General features: G+C 33.8%; 1 protein-coding gene and 1 long non-coding RNA gene across 2 annotated transcripts; one reads left to right on the top strand and one right to left on the bottom strand.

Moving 5' to 3' along the window:
* Positions 1 to 10,548: 10,548 nt before the first annotated feature.
* LOC133200672 (uncharacterized) lies at positions 10,549 to 11,742 on the bottom strand. The gene is made up of 3 exons (XR_009722991.1): positions 11,666 to 11,742; positions 11,433 to 11,553; positions 10,549 to 10,577 (listed from the first exon to the last, which is right to left on the bottom strand). It is a non-coding gene; the product is annotated as an uncharacterized LOC133200672 (long non-coding RNA).
* A 9,619-nt stretch (positions 11,743 to 21,361) lies between these two features.
* LOC133200814 (melatonin receptor type 1C-like) lies at positions 21,362 to 23,590 on the top strand. The gene is made up of 2 exons (XM_061336630.1): positions 21,362 to 21,637; positions 22,731 to 23,590. Exons 1-2 carry the CDS (start codon positions 21,391 to 21,393, stop codon positions 23,588 to 23,590), a joined length of 1,107 nt encoding a protein of 368 aa, XP_061192614.1. The 5' UTR covers positions 21,362 to 21,390.
* Positions 23,591 to 23,839: the final 249 nt, after the last annotated feature.

Below are 23,839 nucleotides of genomic sequence, written 5' to 3'. Positions count from 1 at the left end.
AAGCACTCTTGCAAGTGCAGTTTATTATTACAAAATACATGCATACAAATGATTTATCAATCTGATTAAAATCAGATCTTTGTTACGCTCTGAAATTCTGATAGCTGCTGTACAGTGACTATCAGAATTTTGGAGTATAACATAGATCTGATTTTAATCAGATTGATGATTTATAAAATAAATAACAATACTGTATATAGATACAAATTTAATTTTCCTTCATTGAAACTTGTATATCTACATAGACAAAAAAGAAAGATAAGAACAAGATGTGTTTGTGAAACACTGATGCCCCCCTGTGGCAGCTCATGGCAAAGGTTAAAGTTTCTCAAATGCAAATCAAATTCCAAGGTCAAGATCAAGAGATAAAAAGTGTTGGTACCCTAAAAAGGTTAATGACACAAGGAAAACACCTGTGAAGTATGAAAGCCCTAGCACCAACCATTCAAAGGTTATGACCAAAGTTAAAAGTTTATCAAAAGTAGGTCAAGCTCCAAGGACAAGAATTAATCATGCCAAAGGGAAGGTCTTGTCACAAGGAATATATGTGTGAAATTTGAAAGCCCTAGCACCAAACATTCAAAAGATATGACAAATGTTAAAGTTTTTCAAAAGTAGGTTAAACTCCAAGGTCAAGGTAAAAAATTGTTGGTACCCAAGGGCGGGACTTGTCATAAGAAATATGCATGTGAAATATGGAAACCCTAGCACTAACCATCAAAAGTTATGGCCAAGGTTAAAGTTTTTCAAAAGTGGGTCAAACCTCAAGGTCAAAGGTAAAAAATTGTTGGAACCAAGGAAAGGTCTTGACACGTGGAATACATATACAGAATGTGAAAGCCCTAGCACCAAGGGTTCAAATATTATGACCAAGGTGATAGTTTTTCAAAAGGGGGTCAAACTTCAAGGTCAAGGTCAAAAGTTCAACATATTTGTACCCAAAGAAAGTTCTTATCATGTGAAGTATGAAAACGCTAGTACCAACTGTTCAAAAGTTATGATCAAGGTTGAAGTTTGGTAAAATTTTGCCAAAGCAGGTCAGACTCCAAGGTCTACAGGTCAGATATGTTGGTACCCAAAGAAATGTCTTGTTACAAGGAATACACATGTAAAATGTGAAAGCCATAGCTCCAACCAATCAAAAGTTATTGGCAAGGTTAAAGTTTTTGTGGACAAACAGACAGATAGACAGACGGAAGGATAGAGCAAAGACTATATGTCCCCGAATCTTTGATTACAGGGGTATAAAAAAATCAATAAAAACGATATTTGTAAGGGCAAGTTGGTGGAGAAACATCGGACTGCACTAAGAGAGAGAGAGAACCTTCGATTGGCGTTAACTAAACATACGTGCTTTATCAGAATACCCGTAGAACAGGTATTCTAAAAATACAGTAACCAATCAGATCGTCAGTCAAAATAAACACAGGGTAAACACGTGTTGTGATAATTTCAATAAATGCACTTACTAGTATTTCAATAAACTTTAAACCTTTATTCATATGCGAGAAATACTGAGTATCTGTGAGTTTTGCAATCTTTTTATAAATTTGTTAGCTCACCTGAGTTGAAAGCTCAGGTGAGCTTTTCTGATCACCCTTAGTCCAGCGTCCGTCCGTCTAGCTTTCTGTCTGGCCGTCTGTCTGTAAACTTTTCACATTTTCAACTTCTCAAAATCCACTTGGACAATTTTAACCAAACTTGGACAAAGCATCCCTGGATAAAGTGGATTCCAAATTGTTAAAATGAAGGACCAAGCCCCTTTTCCAGGGGGAAATAATCAAGAAAAGGCAAAAATTGACCTACTTTCGAAAAACTTTAACTTTTGAACGGTTGGTGCTAGGGCTTTCATACTTCACATATGTAATCCTTCCTTTGGATACCAAGAACTTTGACCTTGACCTTGGAGTATGTCCTACTTATGGAAAACTTTAACCTTGGACATGACTTTTGAACAGTAGGTGCTAGGGCTTTCCTATTTAACATGTCTATTCCTTGTGACAAGACCTTTCTTTGGATACCAACAACTTTGACCTTGGAGTTTGACCTACTTCTGGTAACCCTAACAAAAAATTACTATAGTAAACTATAATTAACAATAGTTTACTATAGTTAACTATAGTACCAAAGTGAAAACTTTGGAACTTTGATTTACTATAGTGAAAACTTTGGAACTTTGATTTACTATAGTGAAAACTTTGGAACTTTGATTTACTATAGTAAAAACATTGAAACTTTGGTTAAGTACGATAAATCCCGTGGAATTATGTTTTTGATTCCCATTCTTTACATTTTATGATATTTCAAATTTAAGATTCATTAAAGCTTTAGAGAACATTTTAAAAACCCCACCCCTCCCCTAAAAGAATAATGTACACGATATGAATTTTAATGTAAAGGTTGTCGCTCGCGCCGATAAATAAGCAATATTTATTTCAATGTATTTAATTTTAATGTCATGCAGATGTAACGTAAGTCTTATTTATGGAGAAAAAATGATATATTATCAAAAAAATTGTGTCATTTAGAATCAAAATATCTGCTTCATCAACTTCAGTCAACATGTATTTTTTTTAAAATTTATAAATGTCAATATTGCATTTGAATTAACTACTTTGTATATTTGAATAAAGATGTACAACAAAAACCAGCCCCAACCAACCCCATATCCACCACTCCCCTAAAATGGCTAAATAATCAAACAAAATTAATAAAAATACATAAGTTGTTAAACTAATGAAAAAACTTTAAAACTTTGATTAAGTATAGGGAAACTTTGAAACTTTAATTAACTATAGTAAAAACTTTGGAACTTTGATTTACTATAGCAAAAACTTTGGAACTTTGATTTACTATAGTGAAAACTTTGGAACTTTGATTTACTATAGTGAAAACTTTGGAACTTTGATTTACTATAGTTAACTATAGTAAACTATAGTTAACTATAGTTTACTATAGTATTTTTTTGTTAGGGAAACTTTAACCTTGGACCTTGGACATAACTTTTGAACGATTGGTGCTGTTTTCATATTTTACATGTGTATTTCTTGTGAGAAGGCCTTTCCTTGGGCTCCATTTATTTTGACCATTTGACCTTAGCCTTGATGTTTGACTTACTTTAGCCTATTCCATATCTATTCAATGGTTGCTGATAGGGCTTTCATATTTCACAGGTATATTCCTCGAGACAAGACCTTACTTTGAGTGCCAACATATTTGATTTGCCTTTGCTATAAGTTGCTATACAGGGGCATCCGTGTTTCACAAACACATCTTGTTTTTTAAAATTAAAATTAGCACTGTTTATGCTTCGGATTGGTTATGCAACTTACATACGACGTCATGTGACATCAAAGTCTAGACGTACCAAATGTCACGTGCGGTTTGAAGAGACGGATCTAAATTGAAACTGAATAGGTATCTGCGCTCGCCCTGTGAACCCCCTGTGCACCGTGAACATTTTAAAGTCACTTAAAAATTTGATAATGCATTTATAGGCAAACAGTAACTCCGACATGGAACATACACAATTTCATATTTTCCTTTTTGATAATGCCGTACCCATAAAATCTGTGAAATAATATGAAAATATATTTTTCAAGAACTCATTACAGATGGTAAGAGGAATAATAATTTTCTCTATTAATTTTGGATGAAAGTAATGTCATTACTGCACAATTTTCTGCATGAAATACTCTTGCACAAATAAAACATAATCTTAAAAGATACCAAATTACGTGTAATCGATATTGAGGAACACTTTCGCTTAATTCTTTTTCATAATAATTCAGAAAAAAATCTCCTTATAAAGAACAGCCATAAAATATTCACATGGTCTGATAGGATTCCCATGTAGTGTTCAATCAGGTTTGTAGAAATCATACACATGAACCTTGGAGTTAGGATGGGACCACAATAGGGCGTTCTCAATTTTATATGCAAATGTAATAACAATACATTCTCAATAACAACATAGCCACAATTAGTCATATTGATACCCAAAAAAAACCTCGTATAGTGTAGGTTCACGTTCCTTACAATCACTAACCCCCTCACCCCCCCCCCCTTTGAGGTATAGTGGGACCATGCATAGTAGAGGGTTAACGTTTTATATGATAGTTACGAATCCCCTCTCCCCTGAGATATAGTGGGACCACAGTAGAGGGTTGACATTTTACATAATAATCACGAACCCCCTTTACTCTGATGTATAGTGGGACCACAGTGGAGGGTTTACGTTTTACATGATAATCACGAACCCCCTTTCCTCTGAGGTATAGTGGGACCACAGTAGAGGGTTAACATTTTACATGATAATCACGAACCCCCTTTCCTCTGAGGTATAGTGGAACTACAGAAGAGGGTTAACGTTTTATATATTAACATGTTAGAAAAATCTTTATGTCAAGAACCACGGGCCATATCTACATCTTAAGCATTTCTGTGTAGTGTCGAATCGTTTTTTTTCCGATCTTGCCCCCTGGTGCTAGAGTTGGGTTACACAGAGGGTCAAAGTTTCACAGGAAAATATGTAAGTAAATATCTTCAAAAAACTGCAGAACAGCTGGGCACAATTAGTCATATTGATAATGCTATCTTCATGTAGTGTAGATTCTCGTTTTTGTTTCCCCCCAAATCATGATCCCCGGGTTACGTGTGGCCACAACAGAGAGTCAAAACAGTATGTAATATAATAGTAACAAGATGTGTTTGTGAAACACTGATGCCCCCGTATGGCAGCTTATGGCGAAGGTTAAAGTTTCTTCAAATGGAAGTCAAAATCCAGGCCAAAAGATAAAAAATGTTGATACCCAAAGAAAGGTCTTGTCTCAAGGAATACGCCTGTGAAATTTGAAAGACCTAGATACAACTGTTCAAAAGTTATGGGGAAGGTTAAAGTTTTTTAAATAAAAGTCAAACGTCAAGGTCAAAGTGGTTGGTATCCAAAGGAAGATCTTGTCACAAGGGTTACATATGTGAAGTATGAAAGCCCTAGCACCAACCATTCAAAAGTTATGGCCAAGGTTAAAGTTTTTCAAAAGTAGGTCAAACTCCAAGGTCAAGGTCAAAAGGTCAAAGTTGGTATGCAACGGAAGGCCTTGTCACAAAGAATACACATGTGAAGCTTGAAACCCCAAGCACCAACTGTTCAGAAGTTATGGCCAAGGTTAAAGTCTCATAAAATTTTGCAAAAGTGGGTCAAACTCCAAGGTCAAGGTCAAAAGGTCAAATATGATGGTACCCAAAGATGGTGCTTGGGGTTTCATACTTCACATATGTAATCCTTGTGACAAGACCTTCCTTTGGATACCAACCACTTTGACCTTTTGACCTTGACCTAGGAGTTTGACCTACTTTCGAAAAACTTTAACCTTGGCCATAACTTTTGAATGGTTGATGCTAGGGCTTTCATACTTCACATATGTAATTCTTTTGACATCACCTTCCTTTGAATACCAACCACTTTGACCCTTTGACCTTGACATAGGAGTTTGACCTACTTTTGAAAAATTTTAACCTTGGCTATAATTTTTGAATGGTTAGTGCTAGGGCTTTCATACTTCACATATGTAATCCTTGTGACAAGACCTTCCTTGGATACCAACCATTTTGACCCTTTGACCTTGACATAGTTTGACCTACTTTTGAAAAACTTTAACCTTGGCCATAACTTTCGAATGGTTGGTGCTAGGGCTTTCATACTTTACATATGTAATCCTTGTGACAAGACCTTTCTTTGGATACCAACAACTTTGACCTTGACCTTGATGTTTTACTTACTTTAAAAAAACTTTAACCTTCGCCATAACTTTTGAATAGTTGCAGCTAGGGCTTTCAAATTTGACATTTTTTTATTTTTTGGCCTGGATTTTGACTTGCAGAAACTTTAACCTTCGCCATAAGCTGCCATACGGGGGCATCAGTGTTTCACAAACACATCTTGTTGTTTTTGATTTGAAGCAAGAAAGATATGTAAGTAAGAAAATCATTAATTATAGTGATCTGTGTAACATTTACATCACATATGAACGCTTTGTCAGAATGAATTGTGTTTTAGGAATATATTAAAGAATCGTATCAGAAATTTAAAAAGGCAATGAGCGAACCATCTCCTTCCTTTTTCACTAAATCGGAGGAGATACTCTGTAAAAGAAAGACTACATGAACAATATGTTATGGTTCCAGAGTACAAGGATATTGTAACAATATCGTCATTGTTTGCAAGGCTCATTATTAAAACTGTATCTTAGAAGAACTTGGTTTTAATTCTACGTCTTGAAATCCAACTTATACTCACAGTTCACTTTCTAGGAATGAAATTCTTCAAGATCACATCTGAGTGTTTATTCCTTTTAACATTCCAGTCAACCAAGGTGAGTTCGATCTTCTATACTTATGCTGGATTCCTAAACTTCATAAAACTCCTTACAAAGAGGGATGAATTGCCGGATCCAGCAAATGCTCTACCAAGCCCCTATCTTTACTTCTTACAAAAAATAGTACTGCTGTATAGAAGAAACATATTCTAGAAGTGGTGTAAATCAGATGTGGATTCTCAAAAATTCCAATGAACTTTTAGAAAATTTAAGATCGCCAAATTTTACAAATATATAGAATGTACAACCAGGACGAGGACGTAGAAATTATGGTGAATTTGTAGTGTACTTAAATGGATTATCCCACCAGAATTCCAAGTATGAAGTTTTGTAAGAGATCTGAAAATAAACAGAATATTCAAAATTTTCTGAAGACTTTCAGATAAGTCGATAAGCAATAACATGCTTTGAATACGATCAATTTTTAAGCCGAGGCAAGCTACTGGCAAATAAGTTAATGTTACAAAGATTTCAACAACCCCATTTAAAGTCAGCTTTTCGCATATTCTACAGTCGTTATAATGACCTTATTGGTAAATACAACCTCTTTTTGGGTCGAATTTTGTCTGACATTTTTCAAACCATTTGTTAGGTCACTGCTTTCATACTAAATTTGACTATGGAGTACTCCATCTGCCAGATCAATACATAGGGCTCAAGGCAGGTGTGACCGGTCGACAGGGTATGCTTACTCCACCTAAGCACCTGGTCCCACTTCTGGTGTTTCCAGGGTTCCGTATTTTTGCCCTGATCACGTTCGTTTTGTTATCTTCATCTTTACATCTGTATCATAACAACAATACGTATACTTATTTACATCATTGAAAAAAGATTATTGCATTTAAAAAAAAATAATATAGGATAAGGGCTTCGATCCTGGGTCTTCTCACATTATAGTCGGAATTCGTACTCACTATGCTACCAAGATTAAACAACGATGCCAAATAATTGGACTGCTCAGTTATTGTCCGTCAGGTGCTGTGTATGTATATTTTATATAACTTTATATTTAACTCTTACAAATTACAACAAATCGTTAGACGGAACATTACGTAGTCGTATAAAACAAAGGCCTAACAATTGGTATAAAACATGTCAGCCAAAATACGACTCAATGATAGGTTATATTTGCTAACAAGGTCATTATAACGACCAAAGAATTTACGGAATACTGACTTTAAACGAGGTTGTTAAAATTCTGTAACATCTACTTTTTATCTGTCAGTAACTTGCCTCGGTTTAAAAATTGATCATACTCGGAGCATGCTCTTGAGTATCGAATAAGTTGGGAAATGTAAACACAATATGCGGGTGTTAGTGGAATATTACTACATAAATAAGGAAAGTTGACGAAGGAAAAGATAAAGTAATTTCGTTTGTTATACAATATCGTTTTATAGTTGGCCGTTATCGGCTATAGTCAGTAAAACATCCAAATATGAAACAGATGTGTCAGACTCTGTGGTGTCTTTTATTTCAAATTCACTGAGATATATCGAGTCAACATATGAATGAAAGTAACCATTGTTAATTGATAAAACGTCGTCGATATATCTAAATGTTGAGTTGAAGGCCACAGAAAGAGTTTTTTTTTCTCACGAAGAAGTTTTTGAATAAATTCTGCTTCAAAGGAATATAAAAACAGGTCGGCTAATTAAGGAGCACAATTAATGCCCATCGAAATTCCAGCAGATTGTTGGAGAACCTGGTCTCCAAAGACTACATAAATGTTGTCAATGAGGAACTACAGCATCTTTTTAATATCAACTTCAGAGTACTTTCGTGTAAAATCAGAATGATTTTTAACGAAGTAATTTTGTAGTTGAACAATAACAAAATATGAAAATATTTAGAGTTCAATTTTTATTGAGGAAGCAGTTGCCTATGATATCAAAAAGCCTAGTTTTTAATTTATCGTGAGAAATGGTTTTAGAAAGCGTAGAAAAGTCATGTGTATTGCTGTTTAAAAAGTTTTGAGATTTTAATTTTCTGAAAGTTCTCTGAATTTTTTTAGAATCCACATTTGATTTACACCACTTCTTTAATATGTTGTAGAACAATATTAATACATCTGAAGTTTCTCCTTCACAGCAGTTAATATTTTGGTGAGGAGTATGGTTGAGATTTAGTTCAACTTTTACTGGACCATACAATGTATCATCGACGGAATTCATAATGGAAATGAAGTTCTATTGCTATGTGAAAGAGACAGTGAAAAAAAGAGAGAGTTCTCAAAAATTTAAGTGTACCTCTATAAGTGAAAAGAAACGACTGAAAAACAATTGAAATATAATGCCATGCAATGTGCTCTCAGTTGACTTAATGATCACTGAAAGGTCACTTCAACGCTTCTTTCAATTGCCATTCAATTTTTATTAGTTGGCTTAGAGTTGTAATAATTTCATCCTGTGATAATTCGTGAGATAAGTATTCAACTATATCGTATTCAATTTTGTTGAAATCTTCGCCCCTTTGGCCAGCAACAGAAGAACAAAGTTTCGTATAGAAATACAGAGACCCGCAGGAAAAGATACAATTTGTATGAATTAAGCCTAAATGTAATATGTATTAGGATTGCTGAAATCTTTGACTAATTTGATGGTCTCAAAAAGGTTTTTCAGTTTTGTTAATTTTCATTTGTCAGGAAGAGAAAGGTGACTCGGGTGAGAGTTGTGGCCCTTGGGCTTCTTGTTGTTTCATTATTTAGCAGATGTTTTCTACATTCAAACATGCATTCCCTGTGTTATTCATTACCTGAATTATTTTTTGAGATAGATAAAGGACAAGAATAATTGATTTAATTAAATTCTCTGAAGAAAGACCAAGAGGACACACAGCTGGGGATGTATTTCAGAGTCTTTATATTCCAATATTTATGGTTAATCTGTGATGTCTATGACAGTTTTAATAATCCTTTGGTTTGATTTATTTGTTGTTGTATTGTATACTCTGACGAGATCATCTGTTCAGAGAACTACTGGTTATTCCGGCATACTCTTCGCAGTCTCTCTCCTGAATATAAACAGAAAAACACGCATACTCGCAAATCTTTTTAAACAAAGAAATAAGGAATATAATTCATCAAAATATTTAATTATATTCCACAGGCAAGGCCACGTGAACGCACATGTACCAGAGTCCTCATAAATAAACTCGGTAAGAATTTAAGGTGGATCGTGTTACACCAAAATTTTATTTAATGGATGTTTAAGACACATCATTTGAAACACGGTTTCAGCATGGAAAGATTGATATAACCTCCTAATTATTTTATATGAATTTTTTTTTTGTATTTTTCCTCCCAAAAAATGTAAAAAGTGTTTTATTTGCAAAGAGGATGGTTAGGAGTTTAAAATTTGCTGTTAATAAATGCACTATCTAAATATTTCATGAAACATGTCAAGAAGAGTCGGAGAGACTTTTGAATTTTTTTTAATAAAAATAATTTATGAATATAAAAGTTATAATGTGTTAATATTTTTAAACCTACGGATAAAATTTCCAAGAAACAAGTTACAGATAGAAAAGAAATATGATGAAATTATATTTCATTAAGAAATTGAATCGAAATTGCGAAATTTAAGAAAAATGCTAATTTTCAGATTTAGACCAATCCCGATCGCTGATAATCATACTTAGAAGAATAATGTACGAAACGCTCTAGATAATGACCTCAGCCATATGTTTTTGTGTCGCCTGCAGAGCAGAGCGACACTTAGGGATCACTTTATCCGGCGTCTGTCTACACAGGGAAAAGTGGCTCGCATGATTTTCATGCGTTTGCCTTTTTGCATGAAATTTATGCGAAAATCATACAAAAATCATGCGAAAAGTCCCACATGCGAATTTCATGCGAATGTTATCACACAAATTTCATGCGAAATTCATGCGATTTTCATGCGACTAAAATTTCGCATGATATCCATGCAAATTCCACTTTGTCTGTTTTTCGTGTGAAAATCGTGCGTTATTCACAAGAATATTATGCAATATTAATACCATATGAGGAAAAGCAATGAACAAAAAAATTTAACATTTCAATGTTTATTTAGATGCATCTATCACAGTGAGTGGTAAAAAATTGCCAGTCTCTGATGTTCCTAATATCATATTGTTTGGATGCTCCTTATGAATCCATTTACATTAATGATGGCTGTGTTTAAAGGCAGTCTTTCAGTCTTTTGTCCTGACAAGCATTTCCTACAAAGAAATTAAATCATAAAAATTTTTATTAACTACCCATACTGATATTCCAATTGTTTCAGTCAAAGGGGCTAACTCCTATAATTACTGAATAGGATCTGTCATTACATACAATAAATTCCATGTTATCACCTGAAAGGTCCATGTTTTGTCAACTTGTTTATGTTAAACTGCACTGGTATTTCATGTTTTGAGCAAAACAGAAGACCCTGTGTTTTGTACATTAATAACTGCACAATAGAGGCATAATTATTTTTTTATGTCAGACATCAGAACATGTTATTGACCATGCAACTCTCTATATAAGTAGTGATTTCCCTAAGAACCAGCTACCGGCCAAATTAATCGCTTCAATTGATAAAAATGCCGCTTTGAAATAAAAAAATACAATAAAATAAAATTTAATTGTTGTAAGGTCCACAGAGATTTGTCATAAACATCAACCCAAAGCCAGATACAATTGATCTCTAATGCTTTACTTTGAAATAAAGAGAAAACACTGTATAAGGTTGTTATTGGAACCTATTGTCCAAATTAGATATAATAGTCCATTTTAGTTATGATATTCCAACTGGATTTTTGAGTTTTACAGACATTATAATGCTGAAAAGATGGATTTTTTTTAATCTGCATAAAATAATTAGAATATATCAAATGCAACAGTTTAATTATTACAAGGAATTTTTTTCATTCATAACCCTCACATTTGTGAGATTAATCCCCAAGAAAATTGGATCTTTTGTGGGACCTGCGTCCTAAAATATTTTGTGTGATACACTGTAAAAGTCGTGTTTACAAGTCTCTGCACATGAACAACACAATTAAAAATCACTTTTAATGTTAATTACTTACTCAAATTTAGTAAAGCCTTCAAATAAATGTCGCTTAGCATAAAAAATGCATAACTTCATTATGACTTCGATGAAACGGAACCATTCGATTCACCTGGTCGTGTTACGTTGAACTGTTGAACCTGAAACGAAAACGAGATCCGAATTTACTCTGAAAATTTTCGTTGCAAAATGAATAACAATAAGAATCTACATTTTAAACACAAAATATGACAAACGATTAAGAGTACATACATATTCACCGTCGTTTCAAGGGATTAGAGCACATAAATCCCAAAGGAAACTCTGGAACAAGCCACAGGAGGGTACACTCGTTTTTTTTTTCAGTAACAGGAAGTGCAAGTAGAACCTAGCTAAATCTGCCAGTCTATTTCGTATTCATCACAGAATCGGGAAATATCTAAATAACTATAATTTTTGTCCTTTAAATCTTTATTTTGAAAATTTATTTCCGCGTCGAAGTCGGAACTTTGATGACTACGGGGTCGGGGTATACACTTATTTTACGAAACCAAAAGTAGTTTTTTTATGGAATGCCGTACGTCACATATTACGTCATGATGCGGCTGAGAAAGCAGACAAGAAAGAGCAGAGTAAATTCAACTGCATATTTTCTGTAAGTTTGTCATATTTTTATCATCTCCTTTATCACCAGATAAATGTAATATAATTTATTGGCAATATACATGTATGCTGACAGCTTAATAAATAGATATGTTGAAATAAGATGGACCTGGCACAGGCACTCTTTGCCTGTTGCACCTGGGTCTGGTGTAAACCTCACCAAGCAATATACAGCACTGTAAAGTTATACATGTATATTAGGATATACCTAATTTTTTTTTTAATCAGACTGTAAGTCAATCATTTTGTTCTAAAAATAGATACATAATGGATGGGTGGCCTGGAAAAAAGTGGGGTGGGTCTTTAATTTATCCTTCTCCTAGCTATAGCTCCCATCCCTTCAACTCTACTATTTTGAATTTCCTTTATATTCCTCTGTCTGACTCCGACCTTCCCTATTTCTTCCTCTCCAAACTCTGCTTTACACCTCACATTCACCCATCACCACCAATCAAAACATTAATTTGTAAATGTACATGTATAATCACAAAGAGGTTACTCTCTCTCTCTATATAGAACCATGATATTTATATGATTACTACAATGTACTAATGACATGCACAGTGGGGGCACATCTGTTTAGATACACTGTAGTTCATGTTCACTAGTTTGCAAATAGTAAATGAGTTGTGTCCCTTTGTGGGGTCTTTTTTTCTTCCTATGTGGTACAATCCGCTATAATCACTTAACCAAAAGGTCAAGACTTAAAGAGTGAAAAGAATAATGTTTTCTTTGATCTTTTTGCCACCAGGGCAGGCATTGGGGTGTGCTGTGATAAATTCAGTGTTTTAAAAACACTAGGAGGTTAATTATAAATGGGGATAGATATAAAAAATGTTTATAATTCATCGAGTTTGAAGTTTGACGCTCTGTTTGCAATATTAATAAAAGCGGTAAATGTAATATAGCTAATAAATCAATTGGTTTCTGATTGAGCTAGAGATAAAAAGTATTTATTTAGGAGCACTAATGCCACTGTAAACATATCTATGCATTTTAAATTGAAAATACAACAGAACTCAGTTCTCATAAAAAGAGGTAAATCTCAGTTGTTTTAGGAGTTAAACTTTTATGCATTCCAAAATACATGCAGATATATAAAGAAGCTTGATTATAAGACAGCAAGTCCAAGTAACTTCCCTGTAAATGAGTTGTACTGTATATTCTATTTTGTGTTTACTTATAAATGACATGTTTGAGAAATGTTTACTAAAATGTTGTATTCTTATCTTGCAGGTATTTGCTAGAAAATGAGCAGAAGGTCCCCCACTATACCACACTGATAGCTTCTCAAAGATTATACATATATGTTACATGCAAACAGGTAAAAAAAATCTAGAATAAAATATTTATTGCAAAGGTATACATCAATATATATAAATAATGTTGTTATTTATATGATCAAGTGGCTGACATACTTTTCCCCCCATCTTATTTTTGCAACCTGTCTGCTTTTCTGCGACTACTCCATGCTGCTTTTCCATGATTGGTTTTAAGCTCACCTGAGCCAAAGGCTCAAGGGAGCTTCTCTGATCAAAATTTGTCTGTCGTCTGTCATTGTTGTCATAAACTTTTCACGACACATTTTCATCTTCTTCTCCACCACTGGGCCAATTTCAACCAAACTTAATACAGAGTATCCTTTATGGTAAAGGGGTTTCAAATTTGTTCAAATGAAGGGCCATACCCTCTTTCCAAGGGGAGATAAGTAAGAAATAGTAAAAATTGGGTGTGGATATTTAAAAATCTTCTTCTCAAGAACCACTGGGTCAGAAAGATGAAACTTATGTGAAAGCTTTCTGACATAATGTAGATTCAAGTTTGTTCAAATCATGACCCCTTGGGATAGGGTGGGGCCACAGTGGGTGATCAAAGTTTTACATAGGAAAACATGAAAAATCTTTAAAATTTCTTCTTTTCAGGAACAGTTAAGCCATGATTGGTGATTTTTATGAAGAAGCATCCTTAAGTAGTGTAGATTCAAGTTTGTTCAAACCATGACCTCCGGGGCTAGGGTGGGATCACAATGAGTGAACAAATTTTTACATAGAAATAAATATACAGTGTATAGAAAAAATCTTTAAAAATCTCCTTCTCAAGAGCAGCAAAGCCATGATTGGTCATATCTATATGAAAGCATTGTCAGGTAGTATAGATTAAAGTTTGTTCAATTCATTACCCCTGGGGGTTGGGAGGGCCTAAATGGGTGATCAAATTTTTATGTTAGGCATACATGTGAAAAATCTTCTTCTCAAGAACAGTTAAGCAGTGATTAGACATATTTATATGGAAGTATCCTTGATAGTTTACATTCAAGGTTGTTCAAATCATGTCCCCTTAGGGGTAGGGAGGGGCCATAATTGGTGATCAAAGTTTAAAATGAGAATACATAGGAGAAATCATTAAAAATCTTCTTCCAAAGAATTGCAAATCCATGATTAGCCATATCAATTCAGAAGCATCCTCAGGTAAGGTTAGGTATATTCATATTTGTTCAAACCATGTCCCCTGGGGGTAGGGTGGGGCCATAATAGAAGATCAAACAGAGAAAAGCAAAAATATAGTTGCAGAAAATCAGGATAAGGCTGCAGAAAAGCAGGATTTTTTTTCCTGTGAATTATTTGAATCAGACTAGCAGAACCATAAGCATTCAGGTTATTTCTGCTTATCTAATTCTTAAATATATTCTGCTAATTTATAGAATAAATGCATAAAAATGCAGTAGTACTAAGGAGATAATTAACCAAATGCTATTGAATTGACAGTATCTGACATTTTTTAATTTTCACTGTAGGCACAGTTAGCATGTCATCACAGCTTCAAATACCAGAGTACCTATATCCTCAGAAGATACATGCAAACAGATTTGTCAATGGTATATGTAAGTAAATACATGTATGATTTTTTTTCTTTCGACAATTTAAATTTGACATTAAGCTGAACATATTTAATTTAATTATTCCATCTAAGCCAGAAGCTTTAGTAAGCTTTTTACTGTCAAAACTTGTCTGTCTGTTGTTGTAAACTTTTGCACTTTCCAGACGTACGTATTACATTCTCTAGAATCACACCTAAATGCCAATTTTAACCATTGCAACTTGGCCAGTTAGCACAACTCATGTTTTGTTTAAGTCTCAGATTAAGGAAATTCAAGTTTTAACAGAAATGTACAGACTAACCATTTTCCAATGGGAGAGCATTTAGGGATAACGAAAACAGTGATGTGGGTATAGTAAAACATTGAATTATCTCAAAAGTCAAGATCACTGGGCCATATATTATTGGTAAAAGCTAAAACTTTTTTGCCCCTACAATGAAGTTATATACTAGCTCCTACAAAGAAGTTGTAAGGGTGTCCTGGAATCACCATGTCTGTTTGTCTGTCTGTAGACATGTTTTGTCTGGAAATTATCTTTTAAACCACTTTATAATAATGCCCTGGTAATCAAAGAGTCGTGGGTATATAAGTTTTTGCCCCGTCCGTCCATATTTCACATGTGTATTTATTGACTAGACCTTCCTTTTGGTACCAACGTATTTGACCTTGACCTTGGAGTTTGACCCACTTTTGTAAAAATTTACCCAACTTTAACCTTGGCCATAACTTTTGAACAGTTGGTGCTAGGGGTTTCAGATTTCACATGTATATTTATCCTGAGAAGACCTTTCCTTGGGTGTAAATATTTTTGACTTTTTGACCTTGACCTTAGAGTTTGACCCACTTTTAAAAAACTTTAACCTTGGCCATAACTTTTGACCCACTTTTAAAAAACTTTAACCTTGGCCATAACTTTTGAATAGTTAGTACTAGGGCTTTCAAGTTTCACAGGTGTATTCCTTGTGACAAGACCTTCCTTTGGATATCAACAATTTTGACCTTGCCCTTGGAGTTTGACCTACTTTTGAAAAACTTTAACCTTGACCATAACTTCTGAACTGTTGGTGCTAGGGCTTTTATATTCTGCATGTATATTTCTTATGACAAGGTCTTCCCCCTGAATACCATTAATTTTGACCCTTTGACCTTGACCTTGGAGTTTGGCCCACTTTTAGAAAACATTAACCTTTACCATAACTGTTGAATGGTTGGTGCTTGGGCATTTTTGATCTCTCAACCTTGAAGTTTGACTTGCATTTGAGAAACTATAACCTTTGCCACAAGCTGCCATATGGGGGCATCAGTGTTTCAGAAACACACCTTGTTTTTCCCTACACTTTGTAATTATATACCATTGAACTAACTGGTAACAGGAATTTACAGACTGATTTGTCAAACTTTTAAAAAGAGGAATAAGAGAATTAAATTCTTACTTGAACATGACTTTGTAACCAAGAAAACAATCTGAGGCTCATAATTGATAGAAAGGTAGCTTGTGTCCAGAGATGAGCCAGTTGACTCAGTACCAAGGGCATTTTAGATATGTTCAAGATCAAAAGGGTACAAATGTATTAAATTATTTTTCAATCACAACTCTTTAATGGAAACACAGTAGACAATCCTGAGACAAAATTTGCTTGTGACTCAAAGTTATATCCCAAGTCTTACATAGGGTAATTTGAACTAGATATGTTTTTAAAAAATAAAATAATCATAACTTTTATGAGGATATATAGTAAATACAAAGGTTGCTTAATTATGACTAGAGGCAGTGAAACAACCCTGCATGTTGGTCATTTAAGCAATGTAAAGGTCACAGGAATTCAAGTTTAAATTCTTGGCCATATAACATAATTATATAATTGTATATTGAAAAAAAGTAACTGCCAAAGATCATATTGCCCTAATGGTTGATTATGATCATAAGATATGCCATTTCCATAACAGAGGTCATAAGACAAGATCAAGTTCATAGATTTGATAGAAGTATCTCAGAAAATACAATTTTTTATTGGAGTAGTATCTGGAGAACATACTTGGCATACAGGTGATTATGACCAAGAGGTATTGATCCTACTTAAAGGCCAAGGGTAGTCATAATTGATTTTAAAAAAAATATTGTCCATTATGAATTTCAATAACCTGAGATTGTTTACTTTTGTATTTTCAGGTATAAAGACAACACCCTCTTAAAAGAATCCTCAAGATAAAGAAATCTTATGTGATGAGAACCTCAATAAAGAAGATAGAAAAAGATCAATGATTTTAGTTTTCAATGTAGAAATTAATGTCACAAATGTCTTTATTTAATCAGGGAGTCCAGAAAACAAGTTTTGATTCTTTCAAATTCAAAGTTACTTTTTGTATAATCATGCATTACTTGTATCTGGATTAACTGACTAAGTAAGAAAAAGAGAAGATATTAAATCCATGGTACTAAATGTTCAAGGAAAATTCATTTGCAAGAAGCAAAAATTCTGTTTCCAAGGAAGAACAATAGAATTAATGGATTGAGCTTTGGGCGGCACTCATAGATAATGGCTTGATATTAATTTCTGGGGTACGAAAAATATGCTTGTCTTCGCATGATATTCATATGAAACCTGGGTTCTTTTTTCACATGAATTTCGCATGAATTTCTTTTCGCATGCTATTCGTGCGAATTTCATGTGAAAATTGCATGATATTTTCATGCGAATATCATGCGTGGTCCTTTTCGTCTCCTTCTCATGCAAAGAATTCGCATGATATTTGTGCGAATTTCATATGAAATACATGCGAGCCACTTTTCCCTGTGTAGCTGTCCATCCGTCTGTCTGTCATACCCTATATCTTGAGAACTATAAGAGGTATGGGTTTGATATTTTCCACATATATTGCTTGGCACTTTGACTTCTGTAAATTACCATGATTACCGACTTTGTTACCTTTGAGCTTGACCTTTGACCTACTTTTCAAAATAGTTCGTTGTGCCGATATACAGCATGTCTTTGACATTTAAGAGGTAAGTCTATGTTATTTAGCATGTACACTGTTTGCCATAAAACGTTATGAAAAATACCAGCGGTAGTCCAATTGACCTTGACCTTTGACCTACTCCGGATGGTAGATTTAAGAAGAAGGTACGGTTTCAATACAAATCTGGTCCTTTATTTTTTTTAAATATAAAATTGTTGTGAAAAATTAAAACTCAAACTCAATAAAAACTTATGGTTTCTGAATTGTTCAAACTCCATGCAGTAAGAGCATACAAATAATTTTTCTTACATGACCTCGTAGAAAGAAATCTTTTTTTTTAAATGACAAATAATTATTTCTAATAATTTCACCTTATTTCATTATTCTCTTTAACTTTGAGGGTTGGAGAATCATATTCCTATTTGAGGTTTTCAGATTTTATATAATAAATACTATTCTATCGATCTTACTATTCGAAAATCCTACTTCACGCGTGTGGTGTGTAGGGAGACCTTTCTCTAACTTTTTGGTGCATTTTTTAATGCTGGAATTTGCCAATGTTCGAGCGTACAGCAACAAAAAGTGGGGAGGAGGGAACAATTTCCATTAAAAACTTGCATAGTAAAGCTACATGTACATCAAAAAAGTATCCCCCCCCCCCCCGCGTGCTACGCTGATGTGCATTTTTTCTTTGCTATGATGCTAGTAGCAAATAAATATCTGACCACCCTTAGATTTATTTCAATCTTCAATGATGCTATAAAGCTTGCGACACGTGTTCCTTGGAACACTCTAGTTTTCACATCCTTTAAGTTTTCACTGATGTAAATTTATATGTTGTTTTACACGTAGTTGCTCTGTAATGATTTTACCTGTATATTTCTTTCCTTTTCGCTGATTTAAAATATGTTGTATTAGTTGCTTTGTTCCTAAAATTTCCGAATGGAGTAAATAAAAAGTGAAAGAATGCAAATGAATATTGCTATGTCACTTTAAGCATATATATGTATCACACATATATAGATGTTTATGATTTAAATCTTTTGAAGAACCAAAATTTCCACCGTAGTTTATGAAGAAAATTTATCTGTTGACAGTATATTTTTAAAAATGAATATTGATACCTACATGTAACCTGGTATTTATATATACTTCGTTTAAAAAACACATCGTAAGTGTTATGTAATAACAATTCACAGTCGCATGTTGCTAATTAAAGAAGCCATTATCACAGATTTTCCTGGTCGCTAACAAGGCGATAAAAACTAAATTAATATCGTATTTCAACTGCCCACCTCTACACGATAAGTTTGAATTAGGTCATATGAACTGAAAACTTGGAGCAGTTTTCACATACACTACATCGATAACACTGAACAAAGGGTTGATTTATTGTTGATTTTTTATTTATTTATTTTTTTTTTGGAATTTATGAAAATAATGTCAATGATAAACAGTTAATAAACCTACCGAAAGACAATTGAAAAATCTATCTTTGCAACCATTTTTTAAAAATTTTTTGTTCTTCTGCAGTGAAATCTATAATCCACTAAAATATAAGAAATTATATCACTAAAATGTTTCCATGTTATCTGAGAGTCAAAAAGAGAATCTCCATGCCACAAAATGGCCTGTCAAATGCAGGTATATATATATATATATATATATATATATATATATATATATATATATATATATATATATATATATATAAAGCACTAAAAATGACCAACGACACGAACAATAATAATTGTCAAATTTTCGGGACAACCTGTCCCTTCCTCAGGACAAAGAAAAAAGTTAAGAAGTCATAAAAACAAAGGAAATAGAGAAGCAAAAACAACTAGTTTTAGTAGTAGTGCTAGTTGTTTTTGCTTCTCTATTTCCTTTGTTTTTATGACTTCTTAACTTTTTTCTTTGTCCTGAGGAAGGGACAGGCTGTCCCGAAAATTTGACAATTATTATTGTTCGTGTCGTTGGTCATTTTTAGTGCTTTATATAAATTTCCATCCGTGACCTTGTATCTACTTAGTAGATCCGACACTTCGGATATACAGTGTTGTTGGTTTTTAGTGCTTTATATATATATATATATATATATATATATATATATATATATATATATATATATATATATATATATATATATATATATATATATATATATATATATCATAGAACAGAATTCACTTTATATGGATACTCATGGATACTCAATCCCGCCCGCCCAAGACGGGGTTTGAACTCTCGACCTGCGGAATCTACCTCCTTAGCAGTGCAGAACAGAGCTTTAGACCACTCGGCTGTCTAGACAAGACAAAAATCTTGCTTTCAATACCGATGGAATTCTTGCAGCTTTTTGGACATTAGTTTTATTTGAGGATCGTTACATTGCAATGAAATATATAATATATATATAAGATTTACAAGTCAAATTAATTAATAGTAATTTAAGCCGTTCTTCTTCTGCATGTTTTATTGCATTTTTCAAACAAAGGTTGGTTTTAATAATAAAAGGATCATGTCTTTTTTTACCTGTCAGCTTCCATTTTGTTTTGCAAAACCAAGAGAATGAAATACCCATATCATGAACCAATATTTTTCCTTTGCATCTGAACAAAAATTTTACATGAGTAAATATATTACATAAAAAAAAACGCCCCCGTTCCTCTGATTTCATAGTGTATTTGATATTTAATTTGTTATCGGACATCTACCATAATTCCGAGGACAATGCGCGGTTATTATGAGGCTGACGTATATCCTTTGAATGGTCGGCAATGATATAGTAATTATCCTATATAAGACAACCGCGCATCCTCTGGACATCGCACAGTCTATCATCCAGTATGGGAGTGTTTGTAACCAATTCTCCGAACTGTATGGTATGAAAACTTTTTAATTGTTTTATTATTTGAAAGAGTAAATTGTATTCTACTGCAATTGTTTGCTTTAACGTTAATATCAGAAATTTATAATTTTCAATTTGTTATATGAAAAACTATGCTTATTTCGTGTAATTTAATAGAAAATGGAATTCACTTTGATAAATGTAGTTAATCAAGTACTTTATCAGTAAATGCTACTCAGCAATAGAGTGTTCAATGTCAAACATTCAAATATTTGAAAGGATATTGGAATTATAATAAATTATTCTTTGAAAATTACGATAAATGCTTACTTATTTTGTTTGCTGTGTGGTAGTTTTCTCTATACATTTCTTCCCTGACAGATGTCATGAAATTGCTGAAATATGGCTTAAATGTTGCAGAATCTGCATAAGTTTGATAAAATCAATACCATCTATTGAATTGTTTTTCTGTTATATCAATACTGAATATTTATGGACTTAATTTATAGAAATGAAACTGTTTACAGTAAATTTTTTCTTGCATGAAAACTACATCATACCAATTAAATATGAACATCAGCATGAGACTAAATTGCTGTTTAATTCTAGGATGGGACATCTGATCTCAATGATACACTGAAAAATTGCATGGACTTTGGTAATGCTACCATAATGATACGGAAGAGTCCTCTACTGGAGACCGATACTTCGCTAGCAATAGGCTATATCGTCATCATGGCGACTGCTCTTTTGGTAGGAACTGTTGGAAACACCCTAATACTCTTAGTCTCCACTGTCCTAAGAGGAATCAACAAATCCGGAAAAGAATTCATCATTAACCTTGCACTCGCTGACTTCTGCGTCACAGCAGTGGCAGACCCGCTTTGCATCATCGGTAAGTATTTTACTGTTGTTTAAGGAGAATTGAGCGTGTATCATTTATTATATTTTGCTACTAGAAATTATTAAAAGATGCAACGGGGCAAAAATTAATAGGAGTCTTATTGTGAAGCACAGACTTCTGAGATTGATCACCTAATGAAGAGTTTACATAGAAAGTAAAAAACTTTGAACCACTGAACTATTCAGAAAGAGGGTAAACATGAGAAGACTTGACATGAAATTAACATTCAATTCTGTATTTGTGACGTTTTATCAATTCGAAAATTTGATTATTATGATGTGTTATATATAGACTGTTTCTCAATAATTGCGGTACTACGCTTCTGCAGGGCAAACGGTATCAGTGCTTTATTTCTAATGAAATATGGAGATAACGAACAGCAATCAAGCTAAAAAATCCATTGAAACAATACAATCGGGAGCAGAGCAAACATGGACCTCTAAAAATAACATCAGAGGTGGGATCAGGTGCCATGGAGGAGTAAGCTTCCTCTGTCGACCGGTCACACCCGCTGTGTGCTCATTGTCATGATCGGGAAAACGGAAAAATCCGTAGACAATTCAGTGTGTAAAAAATGGCCTAACAATTAGTATGAAAAACGTCAGTAAGCATTCAACTTCATGATAGATTGTATTTGCTGACAAGGTCATTGTATCGACCATAGAACTTGCGAAATGATGACTTTAAACGAGACTGTTGATATCCTTGTTTCATCAACTTGTTTGTCAATAACTTGCCTCGTTTTAGAAATTGTTCGTTCGTGGAGCATGCTCTTGTGTATCGAATTAACTAGGAGATATAAACCCCATATGCAGGTGAGAAGGGTTTATTGCTACATAAATAAGTTGAAGTCATCACGTTCATCATAAAGTTTTGTTGCTAGGTTACCATTAAAGTCTTTTCTGAAATAAACGTCTTTTAATTATATACCAAATAAAACCTTTGAAAACTATAGTATAAGCCCTGCAAAAGAATAGTACCGCACATATCGTGAAAGGGTTTATTCCTTCTTTGAAATCATGCCATCTAATTTTAAAGCAATTCATTATATTCTTTTTAACAATATGTCATAATTTCTTATTAGGAGTTGCAAAAGGAGAGCAGTTTTTCGACGATAAGAAATGGATGTGTGAGTTTGTTGCCAGTCTCTGTTTGACAGCTTGTTTCTGCGCGTTTCTCAGTCTGACTTTATTGACGATGTCACGTTATATCTATTTATACCACAATCATGTCTACGACAAAGTTTTTAATCGAATTTCCTGCATTTTGTTTTGTATTACCTGTTGGGTCGTCGCTTTCTTGTTCGAGTTTCCTAACTTTATCGGGTGGGGTGGACATTACTTTGACAAGAAAAACCATCAATGTATCTGGGATCGCACAGCGAGTTTGTCCTATACAATGTTTGTCTCCGTCGGTTTGATTGGCGGACCGCTCATCGTAATGACTATCTGTTATATTCTGATTTTTCAACAAATCTGGGAAACAAAACGCGATATCTACAAATTGGATACCGAAAACCCCTTGAGAATGAGGAAGGCATGGAGCGAAACTGTTCGTTCATCGAAGACCTTATTCTGCATTTTTGTTGTCTTCGTTATATGTTGGACGCCGTACGCTATAACCATTGCCCTTGACGTCCAGGATAATCTTTCCACAGAAGTTCATTTGTTTGTTACACTTCTGGCACATCTGCACTCTAGCGTCAACTGCATCATATACACCGTAGGGAACAAAAGGTTTCGAATGGGAATTCTTCGACTCTGCGGCTGCAAATCTTCTTCCACGAAATCTGGGTCGTCCAACCACGAAATCGTCACAAAAAGAACCAGCAGTTCATCAAACACACCTTCTGTGAACAGCGACACGTACAACCCGCAAAAACAGAAATGCCATCTTGAGGCATCCTCTTTGAGTACCATTTCTGGTTATCTTACGTCAAAATAAAGCTCGTAAGGTAAACTGAAGTATCTTTTAAATGTTCCTTGTACTATTTTCACCGCCCAGTATACTTTTGTTATTGTTATGTACATGTACCTGTGAATCATATGTAGAAATAAATTATACATGTGAATGAAATGATGAAACAAAAAGGATTTTATTTGCATCAACGAGTTGTATTTTATTTATTGATATTAATTGTATTGATTGAATTAACTGTATTGATGAACCAACCTTTATATTTGTTGAATATAT

This window comes from Saccostrea echinata, unplaced genomic scaffold, assembly GCF_033153115.1.
Source record: "Saccostrea echinata isolate AGI-Se365-2 ecotype Australia unplaced genomic scaffold, CSIRO_AGI_Sech_v1 ptg000041l, whole genome shotgun sequence".
Taxonomy (NCBI): Eukaryota; Metazoa; Mollusca; class Bivalvia; order Ostreida; family Ostreidae; genus Saccostrea; species Saccostrea echinata.
Note: the sequence above shows the minus strand (reverse complement) of the source record. Positions and strands in the feature narration are given on the sequence as shown.

Coding starts and splice junctions, on each gene's coding strand:
- LOC133200814 (XM_061336630.1), top strand. CDS start 21,391: ATGGACTTTGGTAATGCTACCATAATGATACGGAAGAGTCCTCTACTG. Junction 21,638..22,730: donor AGACCCGCTTTGCATCATCG/GTAAGTATTTTA, acceptor ATTTCTTATTAG/GAGTTGCAAAAGGAGAGCAG.